This window comes from Varroa jacobsoni, unplaced genomic scaffold (genome assembly GCF_002532875.2).
Source record: "Varroa jacobsoni isolate VJ856 unplaced genomic scaffold, vjacob_1.0 scaffold_870, whole genome shotgun sequence".
In the NCBI taxonomy this organism is placed as follows: domain Eukaryota; kingdom Metazoa; phylum Arthropoda; class Arachnida; order Mesostigmata; family Varroidae; genus Varroa; species Varroa jacobsoni.
Window position 1 is genome coordinate 36052 of NW_019213772.1, and position 19350 is coordinate 55401.

Sequence of the window (19350 nt, forward strand, 5' to 3'; positions counted from 1 at the left end):
TATTTTTTTTTTTTTTTAAATAAATATTTATTTATACGATGATCTGCATTTAAGAAAAGGAGAAAAATTGCTTTGGCTAGTGAACGGCTTGTTCAAATTTATTTGGATATTTATTATCTGAAACCACTTCGCTTTGCACAGTCTACGGCCGATGCTTTTAAAGGGTCGTAGATATAGCTATATAATTTGGAAAATAATAGGAAAATTACCTTAACCAAATGAGAATTTTGACTGACATATTATCCTTGAAGACATTAAACTTTATTGAGTTTAATCAGCTATAACTTAAATTAGATTGAGCTTTTTGAAATTGGTAGACAATAAAAGATTTAATTAAATTCACTTTCTACGTAATATTTACGCAAAAAATATCCACTTTAATTGGTCGGTAAAATAGTGGTCTTACAAGGTAGGTGCTGAAAACGAGAAAGCTATTTAATATATCTTTCAATATTTACTTAGCGTATTTCTATATACCGTTAACTGGCTTATTACTAAGTTTCTTTCAGGCTTCAGTATTCATAGGATTTAATTAGTGCAGTAAGATTTTCAGTAGTCTCAAAGGTTTGATATTACCTACCCATATGTTTTGTACAATGCCAATTGTTCTTAGATTGTCAGTGAAAAGCAAATAGATTCATCTAGAAGCAGTGACTAATTATTGTTACAAGTAGGCAATGCTTTTGTGTACGTTCGGTCTAACGTTCTGCCTTAGAAGATCCTTTGAAAACGATTGGCGCCGACAGTTATTTGAAGCTCTATAGCAGAGTGTGTCCTACTGGACAACGGCCTGATTGGCATTCTTCAACGATGCAGCGCTAAAATCACTGAGGAATCTTGCTCTTTCGCACCAAATTGAATATATAAAGACGTGAACAGGCATATTTTCGAGAGCCGTTCCTGCCAATAGGCGGAGTTATTTTTCTAGGTCTGCATATACTCGTACTATTTTCCCCAAAGCAGTAAATATATATGGTGTGTTTTTAATAACATGTCTATGCGGGTTGCGCCGTATTCAATGGATCGAAGGTTACGACTTCTTTGTCGTCACCCAGCTTGTACAACTTGGCACTAAAAGCATTTCTAGATGACTTTTCTGCTCGTGAGTCTCTTGCTGCCACGTCGACACGGCCGCTGATCCTGTGAACCTGCAGATAATCCGAAGACAAAGTGGGTCAGGTTTTCCATAAATATGACTACAGCACAACCAGTAGGTTATTGTGGAGATGCTATTTGCCTTTCTAGCTGTCGAAATCATAAACCGACGCTTGTCAGTGGCCGCAAGACGGTCTTAACACCGATTCAATAGCGATTTTTAAATCACGCGGGCCACATACGCGTGCTTACATACATAAAGAGGGATGTCGAAAGAGCACCGATTGTTTCCCTAGCTAGATTAGAACATATCTCAGATAATATTAGGCGCACTGGGTTGACGCGGGTGTCGTCTGAAAGCTTATATTTAGAACAATTCGCGGAAGGACAATAGTAAACTGGGCTAGTATAGTTGGATTGCTTTTACTCAGACTTAACATACATAAAGTGTTTTAAGGATAAGTGAAGCTCCTGCAAAACTGCTCTGTATATACAATGTTATTGTTATAAAGGCACAGATGCTGTTTGGAGCGAAAAAATGTTTGTTTATGGTGAATATAGTTATCGGACGAAATGGATTAAAGATGGTTGTGCCGCTTTCGTTCGATACGTAAAATGCCCCTCACACGGAGAAGCTGATATAATGATTGGAAAGATCGAACAGAACCGACATGTCAGTAAGCATGATATTGCCAAGGGACTAGTTACTCACCAAGGAATAGTTTGGGATCATTTGAAAAAAAGAAACCCGATGTTTGGGTGCCACATGAGCTGACGCAGGAGGCTGCGCTTAATCGTATTCCCCTCTGCGAAGCTGTACAGACATCGGACCATTTCTAAGGCGCTTGATCATGAGTGAGAAAGAATAGACCGTATATATTTGGCTATATATGTATATGATCATATATATATATATATATATATATATATATATATATATATATATAACGGTCATTCCTTTTCTTCTTCATTTTTCATACAAACTCTGCTACATGGGTCACATATTCTTTCGTAAAGAATTGGTGAACGTTGTGACATTTACAGAGTTATTTTAAACAAAGCGTTTGATTAAAAGGAAAATAAACTAGGCCAACTGTGGTATGATAATATGGTATGGACGTTCAGGCCAAGCCGGTAGTCCTCCATTGCATTTAGGATACACAATTATTCTGAAATTCAAGTATTTTTGATATAGACAGAAAGCTAAACTGGTATTTCTAAGAAAACTGCCATTAGAGACGTTGCTAAAAAGAGAGATACTGCATTAATCACCACATTTCACACGTTAGTCCTATAGACAAATTTCAATTTGTCCTTTTACTCGTTAACACATTGTTTTTCCAATTTTTTTCTTTTCCATGTGGCGGATCAATGTTTTTGAACCTAACACTTATATAGCGATTCTATGTCACTGCGATACTGTTTTATTGTATGCAAAAATGATTGCGTTACATTTCGTATAAGGAGTCTGGGGTGAATGGCGTCACGTTCTTAAACAACAGCTTGTATCGAATACAATTACTAATTTTAAGAACTTAGTGGCCCTCTGGATCGTTCCGGAAATGCTCAGGTGGCAAAATATTGACAACATGAATTACTCCATTCGTCATAATCGCTGCCATCTTTTGAAGCGTGATCTCTATTTTGGCAGATTTGTGATATTAATAGCAGGTATCGATTGTATTTTGGCAGACACTCTATGACACAGACTGAGGATTGCGGGCTCTTTCGGCCAAATGGCTGCTTCCTGCGGTTGTTATTACATATTTCTAACCAAATACTGCTGCAAACACTTTTAAATATGCATTAGCTAACTTATGTTCTGCATGTATTGGCATATGTTATAACACTTAGAAGTTAAACGCTATGGAGACAAAGCAGAACCTGACCCGAGCTTACCTGAACTTCGGGACTGCTTGCGTTCACATCAGTTGCTATCTTTGTTGCATCCGCGTGAGGCGGTGGTTGGACAAACAGGGTGAGTTTTGTGGTCTTCTCTTTTACTGGCTTCATCGTACATGACGCTCCTTTCATCGTGGAAATGAGGTTGTCTAGCCAGGCACTCATGAGAGGCTCCGATAAACGCAGCGTCAGGTCTTTGATATAGACGCCTTTCTTTGCCCCGGTCGACTGAATCAGCACATTTGGACCTGCCACCGACTGACTTTCAGTGACACTACTGCTAGGCGATGGCGGAACTTTGTACGGAACTTCCTTCGAGTCAAACGGGAAGTGTACCACTTTTGCCGAAGTACCAAGAAGGGCACCAGTGTCCGGAATCTGAGCCAAGTTCACGACGCCGGCACTTGACGTAATCGAAGGGTTGTAATTGTCATTGAAGGTGTCTAAATATGGATTACTGTATGCGTAAGACGGCTGCTGTCGCGGTGTACGTAAATCATCTGTGTCAGCGTAGTAGTTCGCTGGCGACAGGTCGGAGTAGTAAGTTTGAGGATACGCGGCCAGTCTTGAATTTCCTGTGGTTTTATATGAGATAAAAAGCATCAGAAGAGATTAGTTCGTTTGGGATTTTCTTTTTTGGTGAGTGGACAGCTGTCAAAATCTACTTTATTACACAGGCGCTTTGGTATCACGGAAGCTGTGGCAGGAACGTGGGGAAATATTAAATGTCTTATCCTGTATCTAAATGGGAGTAAACGATGTACTAAAAAGATATCGCAGAGAATTCGAAGTCCGTGTATTCACTGGCTTATGACTGCGCGCGAGAGTTTTGTGAGTTGTCGCAGCCCTTGCCTACCTACATATATCGACTAACGGTTCGATATTCCGGAAGCAAAAAAAACCAGCATAGAAACTTCATAAGGTTCTAACAGCAATACTAATAATAATAATCGACTACTTTTGGAATTACATATAAATCGTATTACCATAATAAGTTTGACACTGGACTATGACGAATGTGGCTTCAACCAGGAGCATTCGAATTGGTTGAAGCATATTAGAAAACTATGCGTTCCGAACAAGGCTAGAACTGCTGCCTAGTGAAGGGCCTACTGTAACTTTTATACCGAACTGTCGTTTTACCTGCTTTCGACTGTACGTTAATTCGAACTTAGACCTCATGTCGAACCCAACACGAATTAAGTAATGGGACCCATAAAAGGCGTGTGTTACACTTATTAAGCCGTGATGATGCCATCTAAGTTGGAAACCTTGTTAGTGACGGCTCTATCTAACGGACTGTGCATCTCACGAATTTCCGTCCAAAATTCCGTATGAACGTAATTATGATCCAAGTTCGACAAACGAAATTGAATGATACTTCGTAATCTTTCGACAGATTTTTAAGTGGCGTTAAATATTTTCATATTATTACGTGGATTGATAGGGAAACGGAGCTTATTTTCAGTCTCTATCAAAGGCTGTAGCCTCGATATGATTGGAACACTTGATCAAGTTTAAAAGATTTTTCAAGTTTACATGATGCTATAGGTGCACCGAAGGAGGCTGAATAAACAGGCGGCTGAAGTGCAATTAGATTTATTTAAGTAAATTTAACGTAAAGTAAAGAAGCTAGTAGAAGAAGTAAAAGCTTAAATGTCGGCTCGGTTTTATGATCTCATCTATATTTTCTGTTCTGTAATCTTTCATTGATTCAAGAACCGAGCTTTTGCCTAAATATAATACTCAACTCTCCTAACAGCATACTATTATTCGTAATATGATAATAAATAAAAAAAAAAAGAAAACCTTTTTAAAATTTTTATTAAGAAATTAAATTTTAAAAAAATATCATAGAAAAAGAAGTTCGGTTATTGTTGGTTGCTTTATATCTTATTCAGTAAGTTCAACGTAAGGCATTACAAAGCACTGGTGATGTTTTAAAATACCCCTCAAGCAGTGAGAACACATCGCAGCAGGCCAACGCACGTGAAGGTTTATAGTACGATTGTAGAAGGCTTATTATATATATATTTAGCATGGGCCTGAATAGCTCCTCACTCGAGCGGGTTCATATGGCGACAAAGAGTCGATAAATTGAATAATAACAATACACCAAATGATTCTGTAACAGTGAATATCCATGTTTAATTTCACGTAGGCGGAAATTTTTTCCTATCAGAAACACATTCATAGTAGAAACCAATACTCATTATAGATTGTTCCGCTTTCCGTTGCTCGTTTCGATCCATAGAAATTTATAGCATTTTCATGAAAAAACGCCACTTAACTTTGTGCCATTACTTAGCCTATTAAATGTTGGACCTTTACAAATACTGCGTATATTCAATTTTACAAAATAGCATATTGTTTGATAAAGAAATTTTGAACGAACGGCATAATGAACAATTCCCATTATTTACACGAGAAAGCGACATTTTGTGCAGAGTGATCGTGTCATCTATATTGGGTACAATTGATGGTGACTGTGATACAAATAGTATACCGAGCTCACAGCCCTGAAATCTTGGGTTTGATCCTTACTTAAAATAATTCTCACTGCACTACGAGCATCGGACTTTTGAAAGGGGATATTGGTGCCGATAGGTTTCGACCCAACATATTGATTTTTGTCCGCAAGGCTTACAAAAACTAGAGCAAAACACAACTTTGAATGAGATGGAGGTATTTCTTTAGGCACTGTTCGCTTTGTGCACCACATTTAGTAAGACTTCCGTAACCTTATTATTATAATTATATATATATATATATAACTTCATATTAACCTTGCGTAATCGCAATAATTGCTTGCTGCTGCTTTTACCTTGCAAACCGCGGCTTCGCTGCTAAAGTTGGTGCACACAACGTTTTCTTACGGGATTCCTTAATGCCCCTCATCTCTATTGATTATACTTATTTGAGGACCGAGCTTTGTTCAAGTCGTGCTAACTCAGCGAGCAGGGGCTACATATGAAAGGACGCCTACAGTTTCATAGTTTTTGTGGATATTTCAGATAATAAAGGCATGCAGCTTTTTCCAAAGGCAATTGTTACGAGTATTCAGATAGAAGGAATCGCCCAAGCATCCTTGGCTACTATTCGGGGTAACAGGCCATCACTAAACTAGTCACTTACTCATCTTTAGGCATCAGGTCTAATAGCTATATACAGTGCCGTACTCACATTGAAGACATAGCCAAAACTGTGTTTGATATGCATAACCTAAGACTGGGGGGTCTTCTCTGTCCAGGATATACATGAAGCTTTATATAGAATAGATATATTGCACGCACGTATGGGTCTTTCTTTAATCAAAGATATAATCTTGCCTATATTGTTTCAGCGGAATCAGAATAGATTTGGAAAAAAAAGTTTTCCTTCAATGTCGTATTTTCGTCAAGCAGACTATTTCTTCTAGCGCTACCCGCTATGTAGAAATATTAGTTTTTAATAAACTTAGTCAACATGGTAGATTTGGTAACGTTTGTCTAGTCAGACAAAATTAGTTGAAAAGTGGAGCCTGCTACTTCAGCATTTCGAAATTCCGGCCTCTTACGCTGCAAGTGATACTCTCGTCCGGCATATTGTACACTATATGCCATAAACGTCGTTTAGCTTGTGCTATATTTCGTCTTTCAGACGTTGGTATTGTATACGCAAACCATTTACGAATCTCAGCTAGTGTTTAATATGTGCTTAATATTAGTTTTTGTGATAGTTCAATGGTGGCCTGTCTATTTACGAACCTTACGATTTATATGAAGGAAAAGACAGCGCTTTGAAAACGGTGGTATAGACAATTTCGCTTCAGCAATTGACAATAGTTAATGGCCGCACCAAGTATAAACCTGACACGCTTATTCAGGCCAGATAAGGAAGGATGTAGGTACGCAGGTCAGGAAAATGGTCGGAGTTTATGCTGGTCACAGGTAGATTCACACCCTTGGAACACCTGAACGAATACTTAAAGCCAACAAGTTTGAGACCGGCTGTGAAACATTTCGTTTTAACCATTTGCAGCGACGCTTAATGGCTGTACCAACTACAAAACTACAAACAGATATTTAGGCTAAATAAGAAAAATTAAAAATCGATCTGAACATTCGGCGTTAAAGGACAAAGCTTCGCTACTTCAGGCTTTTGAAGCAATCAATGTCGAAAGCCAGTAGCAAATGAAGAAATCGAAACGTTTGGTTCATTTCTGGGTAACCGGGTGTAGTCATCAGCTCATAACTAAGAAATTCTTTTGCAGAGGACTTGTTTTAACTTCCTCCATAGAATCAAATATATAGCATCCCAAAGAGTTGCAAGTAATTAAGAGGTAGCGATCTATTGGCCCGTCTCCTGTATAGACATGACCTTTCACCTGCATTGCCACCTCATGAACGGCCTGTGCATATTGCTACAATTACTTCTGATATTATTATCTTTTTACGGAATTGTTCTTTCCTTTATCGCCGTGGTCGTCAATATGTATTGCTTTCGATGGAGGCCACCAACTACAGCCTACTGCGCCATCCTTGCCAATATTCAATCGATACTTATTGGAAATCCCGTAAGGGAAAGGGTACAAGCTATAACCCGGTGACAAGTTTTACCTCCGAAGGTAGATTTCATCGTACTTACGAAGGGGTGACAACTCAGTTAAATTCAAGACTAACCACTGGTCTATTGTTTTACCTCACCTCAAAGGATATTGCAATGAGGACACTTAATATGAGAAGCGAAAGTTGGCTGCGGCTGTACTCCGGATGGTAGGAAAGCCTCCACAAGTGCTTCTAGTCTCGTTTCGCCTTGGTCTGCTATTCATAACGAGTTCACGGTCAACTTACACTAATTGTGCATTTCAGAGGTCTCGCCTTGACAAACCGCGCAAGCTACAGGTGTGTCATAAATGACTTATAAGCAAGCTTGTACGTAAGAGATACCAAAATGCAGATGTTTAGAACGCGGTTTTAACCGAAACGGAGCGTTCACATAAATATTGTACCCAGGGCCAGCGACACTGTATACAGCAGGTTTGGGCTGTACGTGAAACTAGGTTTGTGTGTAGACATCTATAAACCTAGGTCATTGTGTGGGTGTGTGTAAGAGAACTTTAGTTCAATGCTCTGAAAGGCACTCACGCCAAAATTTCTGTAACGTGCAATGCTTTTCGTGGCAACCTGTAACCGAATAACGAATTAGAATTATGTGATTGTTCTTATGCACAATGGACATCGCTAGTAATCGGCATCATTTGAAGGATCAGCACCTCAGATAACAATCTTGAAAGTATGCATCGCAAGTCTTAAGGGGAAGCCGTTCCGTCCGAGGACGCTGTCTAGCACTGTTTCGCATTTAGTGGTCAGCTAGCTTTCGATTGATAGAGTTTCACTGGTAATGTGAAAACCACGTGTATATATATATATATATATTGAGCAAAAAATGTCTTCGTTTGTTTACTTCGTGATGATATAAAAAGGCGTTATGCACCTACGGAAACTACAAGTGTTTCCGAAACATAAAACGAGCTATTTACGTGACACACTATGGCCATAATTGTTACTATAGTCATTCGTAGGTAAAACGCGACGTCTGAAGGAATGCCAAGCAATAGTACTAGAAACATGTATTCTATGTAAATTGCAACCTGTCCCCTATCGTTAACCGTTAAAACAGAACGTACATAAACGCATTTATATAACAAAAATTTATAGGTTAAACATGATGTTTAGCATACTTAAGTAAATCATTTCATAATCTGTTGAGGCGAACGGGAAGCATCGGTTGTTGCTACCGATATGTTGTAAAAAGAAAAAACAAACATAATTTTCAGTTTTCGTGCCGTCTCTAAGAAGATAGTTGTATATCAATAGGCTTCTGCTCTTCGGTGGACCATTTCCAACAGTCTATGAAAGACGCTGAAATTTCTCTGATCTATGGTGGTAATAGTGGTATCGAAATATCGTACTACTAGATATTTTTCTGCAGCTCGTGTTTTTAAAATATCTTTGATGATTAAACAATATTGGCCGTATAATAATAATGAAGTGGATTTCCGAAGGGGATTGATGAGAAGGGATTAGTTACTGAGAAAAGTCTAGGTGCGACATCGGGGCTTTTTCTAGCATGTACTGTTTATTATATAATAAGAAATATGTAACACAGCACATATTACATATGGCATATATAATATATATGCTATATGTATATAAGTTTTTGCTATATTCTTGTTGTATGTTAAATTTTTTCCCTCGGCTGACAGCTCAAGCACGTATAACAATACGTTCGTCGTGTGTAATTTCGTTTTAAGACATATTTCCAATTTCGAAAGACATTCTTATGCAGAGCGTCGAAATCGTATGTGAAGGTACCTTACTTCAGTTTGAAAGATGATGATGATAAGTCTGCTAGATCTGAAAACGCTCTGGCAGGCAAAGAGCGTCAGGGCTTTAAAAATCGCTGTTTTCCATAGGGTGAAATATCTTATGTTGTTTGTACTTGATCTACCTATAAACTACGTTTTTTTGGAGTTGTCCTTCAGGTTCGTTTCATCTCATGGATAATTTTAAAGTGTGTAGGGACTCGGTAACGATATTTCGCGCGAGAAAGTATTCAGACGTCTACCGATACCTTGTATTCGGGGGCCGTTATGTAGGCCTCTTTTGGAAAAATAAAATGATAGCTTGGACAATCAGAATTATTCACCTGGTCTTGCAGATTGGCCTTATCGCTACTTCCGGATTCCACTATTTTCAGGTACCTATTGCGTCTCACTATTTGTATGAATCGATTATACCAAACATATCTATCGTATTTGGACTAAAAAAAAAACTATATCAATAAGACATTTAGATGGTTCGCAGTTCACGGTAAAACCACTGAATGACTAACTTATTTATTGAATTGTTGTACAGATTGAGGCCCCAGAGGGTCTGGACCTAAAGTCCAAGAATAACCCGTTGCATGCAGAAAAGTTCTTCATGATGCAGATAGCACTTCGAGTGTCTTTCGCCCTCATTACGTACGTCACGGGCATCGTTAAGGTTCGTCAAACTTTAAGTTTCCGTTACTAATAACTTCTCTAACCTTTCCCATTGCAAATCGATAGGCAATTATCTTTTCTTAAAATTTTACAGTAAAATAGAGCGTTGTTTGCTTCCACCAGCTCGAATGTCATTGATGGCCTCATCCGTCAATTAAAGCTAAACAGATAGGACATAAAAAAAAATATAGATAATCCGTTGAGCCTAGTACCACGAATGTAGTTGGATAGCAGTATCACGAAAATCAGACCAATGTATCCTGTTCTATTCAATAGAAGTCCCACATTCAAATGTTAATGCAGTCGTTCTTCTTTTGTCGTGCTATGAAGATGCACTAAAAACACCTGAATAATATATACCAGTAGTGACAGCATATGAGTTGTCGGGTCCCTATCTATATCTATCTATCAATCAAAACTATAGCTGGACAAACTTTGCAACGTATCTCGATTGAGCCTCATTGGTCAACGGTCAAGTTTATGTACAAAATTAGAAAAATCATTGAATTTATATAACTATTATTTGCGTTTTTGACACATCGAATCCTCTTACGTGATCATATAACGAGATGGCTATGCGGATGTGAGAAGATTCGTTCTGACCGTCTTAAATTCCTCATCAGTCTGTTGTTTTGAAGGATAGCAAATGTTACACATGGGCATACTCGTACAGAGACATGCAACGCTTGTTCATATATATTTTTATATGATTTCGACCGCGAGGGCATTTTTCAGCAATTGCTGCGCATATATTATTCGTTTTTCATTCAGTTTATACGCATACGCATCTAGGTGTTTATTGATGATCACAGATAGATATATATATAATAAGAAACCAAAAAATTTACCTCCCGATCCATAGAAGTAGACGTGTAAATCTGACGGAGACAGACGGGATAGAAGTATACATGTAGATATATATCATAAGTTACGCTATGATATAATTCGTGATATGTGAATTAATTATTTGCCAGGTCATCTGTCATCGCAAAATAGTATCACTTATGCTTAGTATATTTACTAACGGTATAATTTCACGGAATATCCTAAAGGTGCAAAGGTCTCGCTTGAAAATCAATCTCACCCTTATCTAAACATTGACTGGTGCTATAAAGGTGCGCTTGTACAGAGCGTTCCATTGATTCTCATACGCATAAGGAAATTGTGACCTGGTATCGATTCGTATCAAAGAAACTATATAAAACTAATTGTTGCTAGCCTTTTCATAAAAACGCTGATATTACATATGAATTCTGTTGCAGGCTTACTTGGTTATCGCTAATTCGAACACGGGGGTATTTACCTTTAATGGGCAATGTCTTTTGCAGCCTTGGTAGTACACGCAGCTAACTTACAAGCAAGCTCAAATAAGTGAGGTGCAGAAAGCCTTTTCCTCTCTGCGGCAATTACAAGGTTTTCGATGACATTGCGAAACCAAATTCGTAAGGTAGAACGTACGTGGAATTAAAATATTTATCCGATTGCACCTTTTTCTGGTTGCAGCGACCACATAAGTTTCCAAAACTGAAGTTTTGAGAAGTCGACTAATATAAATAGAATGGACTTGCTACGTCTTTACAAATTTTCGAGGAGAAAACATTTTTAGTAACCCCTCGCGTTTTTAGGACACTTTTTCAGTAGAGCCCGAGATACGACACGTAAGGTAACGGTGAATCGAGAATGCCATGCGTCTTTATATACATAAACATATTCCCTCACTATAACTAAAAAATTAGCAAAGGAATCACATCAATTCTGTTGTAAGTAAGCATTGTGGGTGTTATGTCAGGCCCAACATAGTTATATTATGGATAAAGTCAGCTCTTGACATGAACACCATCGTGATGCGTATCATCTTTAGGGAACAAACTATGTTTTATTAATTGATTACATCTTTTTACCATAATATCGCCTTTTATCTGTGCGTCGATTTAAGGAGCGGAGACTTGAAGAACTACGTCAGATTTTAACGTGTCTGTACGTGGACGATAAACTACTTCGTATCAATCGCTTGTTGGTAATGTTCGTTATAGTGTTTCTTGCATCGTCGCTATCGATAGATATCTATCTTCTCTGTGACCGCGGCGACGTCTTGCCCCTTCTCGGATCCGTTCATAACTTTCCGATTCGGATGACAAGCAAGGTAGGGCCTCACAAGTAAAAATACGCCTATTTACCATTAGTGAAAGTGGCTACGAAAAAATAAGTTTCCATTGGGTGTTTTTTTAGTTTCAATTAATGCAGGCGAACTGATGTTCGCGAAGTAAGTTCGACTTACGAATCTTCAAGTGTGCGGTAAAACTGATTCATAGGGTATCTAGGGTTTATAAGAATGGTATTCTGACAGGTTCAATCTATGGACTTAGTTGAAGTTAGTAAGTGTTGTAAATAGAAGTTTTCAGCTTAGTGTTAAGCGCTTCTAATGGAACTGATCGTTAACCTATTTACCTTGGCCATCATTTGGGCACTTCCCAAAGATTTTTTGTGATCTTTTCACTTTTTACTCGCTGTTAGAAGTACTCGAAGCTCGAACAGGATAACATTTTTGATAGTAAGCAGACTGTTGACTTAATTAGCAGATCTAATTTTAGTTTAATTGTTTTTGTGTCTATGCCCCATATACAGATGTCTATTGAATGTAGAGCGCTAATTAAAAAGCTTTACATCAAACCTTCATTCGGGTTACATCCAACACTTGATACAGTCCGCCGCAGTCGGAACTGAATCCAACTACTGGGTTTTCAAAAAAAAACAGGTATTAATCGTTTTTACGCGAAGACTGAAGAGAATATTTATTGTATTTTAAATAACCTAACTAAATATGTGCGAGTCTGATTATTGACCTTGTGCCGTTTTTATGGCAATACCGTAGCCCCATCATTGTGGAATTTCTGAGGTCTCTAGGCGAAAATTGTCGATCGAAATTGAGTCCGTTATTAAAAGAGTTCTGCAAAGACCGATACAAATGATATTTCAGCGATGAAGAATCCGGGCTATATCGTGTAGGCATTCAGGTCCTCTCATTTTCTGCCGGGTAGCTAGAAATGTACGTAGTGTAGCATTGACATGGCAGAAAATTGCGCCTTTTTTTTCTGTTTGTTAGCTCTGTTTAACTTTTCAGTGGCTTGTTTCAATCTTATTTGTTGGCAAATAAAAATCCGAATCAATCTTTTTGCCAAACGATACTAACCTATAATGCCCAGTTTTTTCCGCTCCCATCGAATACGTAAGATGCTTTGGCGTCAGCCCTGGCGTTACCACAAATTATAACACATCGTACACAATTCACTTTTCATCGTCCGTGATCGACATCTTTAGAAGCGACTCAACTTTCATCAGATGGCAACACGATCGAACTAGTTTGTCGTATAGCACCCAGTGATTTAGAACTCTATCTTGGTGGATGTTTGGTCCCTTGGCAATACGATGGTGATGATTTCACCGGCCAATCTTTCGCAATCGATCAACCGCTGTGAAGAGCATTTTTGACTTCAAAATATCTAAAACGGGACCATTTTTAAGCCGTCTCTTCCGATAGTACATCTCGACCACAAATGGCAGGCATTTTTTTATTGGCCCGAATAGCATTTTCATGAAAAATATTAAAACAAAGTGATTTTTTTGTGGAAATTTTACTCATATTTGAAGCACTACACTTTAAGTCTCAATAAAGATGTTCTAAGTTTAGCACAGGTAGGGCTGCCAAATTTCGGCTCTCAAACGATCCAACACTGACCCGACGCGAGCCATATTACCTCAGATACGTGATTCTAATGGCGTCCGGCTAATAAAACGATCTTAATAATCTAACACCAAGCCTCTCAATAACCCAGTATAATCCTCACATTTATGTCGGCAGCTCTGTTAAACAATTCATAGGCGCAAGAATTACACGTTATTCAACGGATATAAACACAGCGACATATGCCTAGTTGGCCAAATCACGTTTATACCAATACCGTAGCTGTTATTGAAATTATCATTATTTAATCAGTATTTGGAAACGTCTTGTCTGGCTCTCGTGTCAGTGCCCTGTGCTCTCAACGTACCGCTGCTCTAATCATTTTACCGTTAATTATTACTTTATTAGTCATTGGTTGACAGCAGTCATGACTCTAAATAATATATCTACGGTACCCAGCCAGGCAAATTGGGCAAGAACCAAAATAATGGGGATGCAGAATCTCGGAAAGGACTCATTTATGGATGGAATAATTAGTATTGTTGTCTTCTCCAGTGGAAGAAAACCACGAAACCTCCTGTGGGTGTTATACATTAACTACGACAACCAGCGTGAATGCCACCTATTTACATAAGAGGTAAACCTGTTCACGCCAATGTTCCTAGACTTTATCTTAGTTCATATATAGTACCTATAACGGCGGACAATATATATATATATATATAATATGAAATTACGCTATGCCTGCAGTAAATCAATATCAGCAGTGCATTGCGTAAATGTGCTAGCTTCAGGTTAAACGTAAGCGTTTGGGCTTGTATCAACTTGCTTCCCGAGAGAAGTGCCTGCGACGTGCACACTACAACGCTAAGCTTCTGTATATTTTTCAGTCAATTCAATTGCAAATTTTAGCGAGAACCATCTTCAAACCATGCGATAAGATCATACCATTTGTCTGGGTCGTAGTGAACACAAGTAGCTGAGAAAAAAAACGTGTTCAGGGGGCAAAATTCTGAAAAAGCATAATGCAAGGGCGCCAGTCCGAAACAGAATGAACTAAACAGTAACTTCATTGGCTAGGCTAAATACCGAGCACTTATGCCGCGAACAACGGCCGATCATGCGATCACGCATGCGGACCAACTTACCTCTTAGCTAATAATATTTTACTTTCCTTCCTTGAAGGGGTCAATCGAGTAGTTCGAGCTTTGTTTTAAAGTAATAGCGATTATTAGTAACTTCATCAGTCGGTGACACACAACGTAAAATTAGCCCCATTTGCTACCTACAAGTTACAGCGAGTGAGACGTGTGCGCAGGCCTTGAAAAGACCTAAATGAAGCCATGATTTACTCAATGTCCACGGCCGGCTCGAGTTTCGGTTCATTAAAGGGACACACATATATATATATAAGGATTTGTACATATATGGACAATCGTTTTAAAATGTCATTGATACTATTGGCAATGTAAGTAGAGCGTAACGGCTTCTCAACTGCACAGGGAAACCATTCACAGATCCGAGGGGTCACGCTAGTTAAGACCAGAAATCAATCACGGTTGCGTTACCGACCCAATTAGCTCTATCTTTAGATACCATTTTCTCCTCTTTCAGTTGATCTACATCGCGTCAACATCGGCAGTACTTTGTATTCTACCAACGTTCTTCGTAGCATCTTGCGTCTGTGTTCGGCGTGCGATCGGCGCCATCAATGACGATGTCACTCGAGCTCTCTACGCGCAGGTTATCGATTTTAATTAATCACCACCTACTCTATACAAAATTTTAAAAGTCATTGCCAGCTTTAAAGACTACCCAGAGAAATGCTGCACTACGTCTAGCATATGGGTCTAATGCCTAGAGTTTAATACGTCTCCAAAATATAGGTATGTTTCAAGAATAACAAGCAAGCGACTTGAAAGATGAAAAAATCGTACCTTTTTCCATTGTCCTTTGTCGATAATAGGTGGACGAAAAGCGTAAAGATGAGCTATTTTTGCGACTTCGTGTTCGTTATGTTCAATTGCTGGACACACTTGACGAGCTATCTGATGTCTTTGGCCTTCAACTTTTTGCCTGGTTATCGCTGATGTTCTTCCACACTTGTGTCAAGGTCTTCCTTTACGCTAAATACAAGGTAACACACCACATAAACAGTGGCAAGACTAACCAGGCTAGCGAGATAAATTTACCTAGCGTATTAGATAAAGTAGACCGACGAAAAACGATACGACGATTGAAACCCTTAATATCGTAAAAAAGTGCCATAGATAATCGTACTTTTCAGCCTTGCGGTACCAAGCGGTTTGTGATTACCTGATGGTATCTTGTTTCTACTGCAGGACAATGTTCATTCAAATCAAACGGATCACATTGAATACATAATCGTTTCGTCGGTGTTCGATATACTGCTCTTTTCAATGTTCTGTTACGCCGGTCATGGAGTGTTCAAAGAGCGCGACAATACCCAGACATTGACCAGACGCTCCGAGTTGACGCCGTGCACACAACTTTTGCTCTTTCAGGTAAATCGTTCCTCAAATCTTGGCCTTTTGTGTGGTGGACCTTTTTCGGTCACAGCGTTTCGGTCGCCTATGAGTCCATAACACAAAGTTACTAACGATAAGTAATGTCAGTCAGGTGCGAGTAGGATTAGGCTAATCAAGCAGAAGTCGCTTTAATTTTCCTTCAATAAATACGATCGATAACCAAAATATGGAGCTCAATAAAAAGGCCATGTGGTTATTGACACGCATGGAATACTGATACTGGTTTAGCTGTCTTGAAGGCGACAAAAAAGTACTGCATTTTGTCCTACTTTACGCACAAATTAGTCGATAGAATTTTGTATTCAAGCGAGAAAATAGGCCCTAGATTTGAAATCTTCTTAAATTCAGTGTACTGAGATAGTATTCTATGATAGCCTTTTCTTTTTTCTACTTTCCTTGATTTTCTAATTCACTATTCTCTTTAACAGATGGACCTGCTAAACTCGGATGTAGATTTTGGGGTACGAACGGCATCTGGTCACAACATGAATTTGCAGTTAGCTTTTACGTTAGTCGGAACGGTCACTACATTTGCTATCGTTATAATCCAAATTTACATGTCTTCTTCTTCCGTGCCGTTTGCAAACAACATGACCTTGACCACGATAGCCAACGCGGTCGGGATTTCCTCGCCCCCAGCTACTTCATAATTTACAATGGCGTCTTTGTATCAATAAGATCATTTTTATACATACGGTCTGGACTTCTGGAGTCGAAGCTGGTCTGACACGGTCTCGAGTTCGTCGTCGTGGAAGTAGAGTGTTGTTCAGATGGGGGGCCGAATGTCGCAGAAAATCTGTAGACATGTATATCTGAGCTTGGCAACAATCATTTCCCTCAAACATAGCCAGCTGAAATCATCCTAACATACATAATAGATGATTGGCAAGGACTGAGTCGGTCACTCCGAAATGGGCAAACATATTTAGGGGGGCAAGTGGAATCATTAATTCGTCTGCAAATCAGTAAACGAAATAAATAATACTAGCAACTGCAAAAGTATAGATAGCTGCTTTCTGTAAAACGAGAACGACTACGGATTGACAATGTAAGAATGAGCAGCTCGAAAGAACTGCAAGCTCCACGCTCTCGTAGATAGCAAATAACTGTAGAAGGGCAGCAGTGACACGTGAAGGTCAGGCAACTGGGTAAAACACTATCTAGTAGTTATTGAATGTTGTATTTTTCGCAGTCTGTTCCGTATTCAACAAGAGCTAGGTGTGCCTTGCGCTTTTTGTTGATGCCTCATGGGCTTCTCGGCGTCATTCCATTTAAGATTCTGTATTGGATCTATCATACAGGATATAAGCTCCACATTGTATATTCGCTAAATACGATGCGCTAAACAAAAGGTATCTTCGCAAAGAACTTTGTTGTTCATTGTCATTACGGCAGTAAAAGAACTTGGATGACTGACAGTTATTTTGAATGTAAATTACAGATACTACCTATGCCGCATCGGAAGCAACTTCTTTAAATCCCGAGTCAATTAAATTGATTCTCACATAATAATTTTTTAAGTTTTGTTTCGGCATGCTACAGGTGAAACAATAGCTTGCAAACCAATACGTGGGGCAGTTGGGGTGTCTGAACTCTACGATACGCAGGGCAAATATTTGTTGATCATTTGACAACGATGTACATTTTACATCTATCGAAGTAGCAAAGTATACGAATATTATCCTAATTATTTTTACACTGATTCGCTAAACTAGGTATATAAATGAAATCAAAATTGCGACAAACGAGCTACGTTGTGAAAATAAATTAAAATATATAGCATTATCGGAATGATTTCTGTTTGGCCGGGTTTGTAAAGACAAATAATGTGTAACAACAAGGGCACGTATTGCTAATAGAAGCTAGTGTATTTGAAGTATTTCAGCGTATAATAGTAAATGAGAGTAGGTCGACCACTGAAAAGATTTCCGAGGCCATTTCGTAAAGTGTACACTTGAAACCATAATGCAAAGAGACAATATGATATTATTCCTTAAGAAAACACCTGTGAGCCTGAAATGCCTCATTTCTATGATGTGAGCTTGGTTGTTGGTTAGAGAGGCTTTTGCATTACGAGTTATTTACTTTATACAATGTTAGTTTACTTTATGCATGTCCTATCCGTCCTTGCTGGAGTTATCTAAGGCCTTTCCGTCAGATATATGGAACGACACGGTAAGCATACAAGCAGCTGTTAACATTAATAGTATTATTAGATTTCTTCTTCTTACTCGTTCCCTCTTTTCTTAGTTATTAATATTAGCGATAAGTTTTGCTAGCGCTGATATCTGGTCCATCGTGGCAGCATGGTCGCAGGCCACAGTCACTGTAGCAAGCAGCGCGCAAAACGGATTCGAATTAGGCAGCCAGACTACGCTGTCACCTGTTAGTTAATTAACTTACAAAGATGTATATCATTTATGTTTCAGGTATGATTTTGGGATCTACTGAGTAACGTAAAGTAATACATTTATCTATTTCCCCGAAAGGTGATCTCACACCCCATCCGTGAACCCTGTAAAAATCATTATACAATACAAGCTACTGTAACGGCTGTATAAGGTTCCGAAAATCAGTAGAGACCAAATTCAGGCACAAATTCGTATCCTCGAAAAGTCTAGTAACTATGATACAGAGAGCTGTTCCTTAGATTTTACATAATTTTTTATGTAACATACGCCTAATAGATGTTGCACCGAGATTGCTTGTCGTACCTATACGACACCGTTGAGAACAGTGTTTTGTCTTTATTCAAAAAATTTTGTTTCTCATGGCACTAATGGAACACTCTAGACAAATCGGATTCCGAGTCGCGTTTCGCAGAAAGGACATCTGATTTGGGGCGATCCTATAACACTGCCTTCCTTTCTTTTGTTTTCTCTACCCAGTCTTTTCTTTTCAAGGTCTGATCGTCTGACTTTTCCTGAGAGAAAATTTACTGTTTTTCATGCCATTACCGACACCTCTCATCTCTGATCGCTCACTTTAGCCATTCAGTGGGCACCCACCAACTTACAAGGCCTGCCGATTAACGCCGGCACCTGTGCCGTCTGCTCCCGCGACTGCTGTGTCATCTGCTCTTTACTACCGAGACA

The 19350-nt window shown here is 38.8% G+C and overlaps 2 protein-coding genes across 3 annotated transcripts in view; one reads left to right on the plus strand and one right to left on the minus strand.

Moving 5' to 3' along the window:
• The window catches only part of LOC111264530 (uncharacterized), a 6169-nt gene extending 2092 nt beyond the window's left edge, over positions 1 to 4077 (minus strand). Inside the window, exons 1-3 of one of the 2 annotated variants that reach the window (XM_022840520.2) lie at positions 3984 to 4077; positions 2995 to 3572; positions 68 to 1148 (exon numbers count right to left, since the gene is read on the minus strand). In XM_022840520.2, coding sequence (XP_022696255.1) covers positions 996 to 1148; positions 2995 to 3572; positions 3984 to 4053 — 801 coding nt within the window. In that variant the 5' untranslated portion in view covers positions 4054 to 4077 and the 3' untranslated portion in view covers positions 68 to 995. Of the gene's footprint in view, positions 1 to 67; positions 1149 to 2994; positions 3573 to 3983 lie in introns of those variants that run through there. The other variant, XM_086970111.1, reaches the window with a different exon arrangement.
• A 5446-nt stretch (positions 4078 to 9523) lies between these two features.
• LOC111264529 (uncharacterized) lies at positions 9524 to 18030 on the plus strand. The gene is made up of 7 exons (XM_022840518.2): positions 9524 to 9738; positions 9897 to 10025; positions 11961 to 12167; positions 15321 to 15449; positions 15673 to 15843; positions 16049 to 16231; positions 16684 to 18030. Exons 1-7 carry the CDS (start codon positions 9538 to 9540, stop codon positions 16903 to 16905), a joined length of 1242 nt encoding a protein of 413 aa, XP_022696253.1. The 5' UTR covers positions 9524 to 9537; the 3' UTR covers positions 16906 to 18030.
• Positions 18031 to 19350: the final 1320 nt, after the last annotated feature.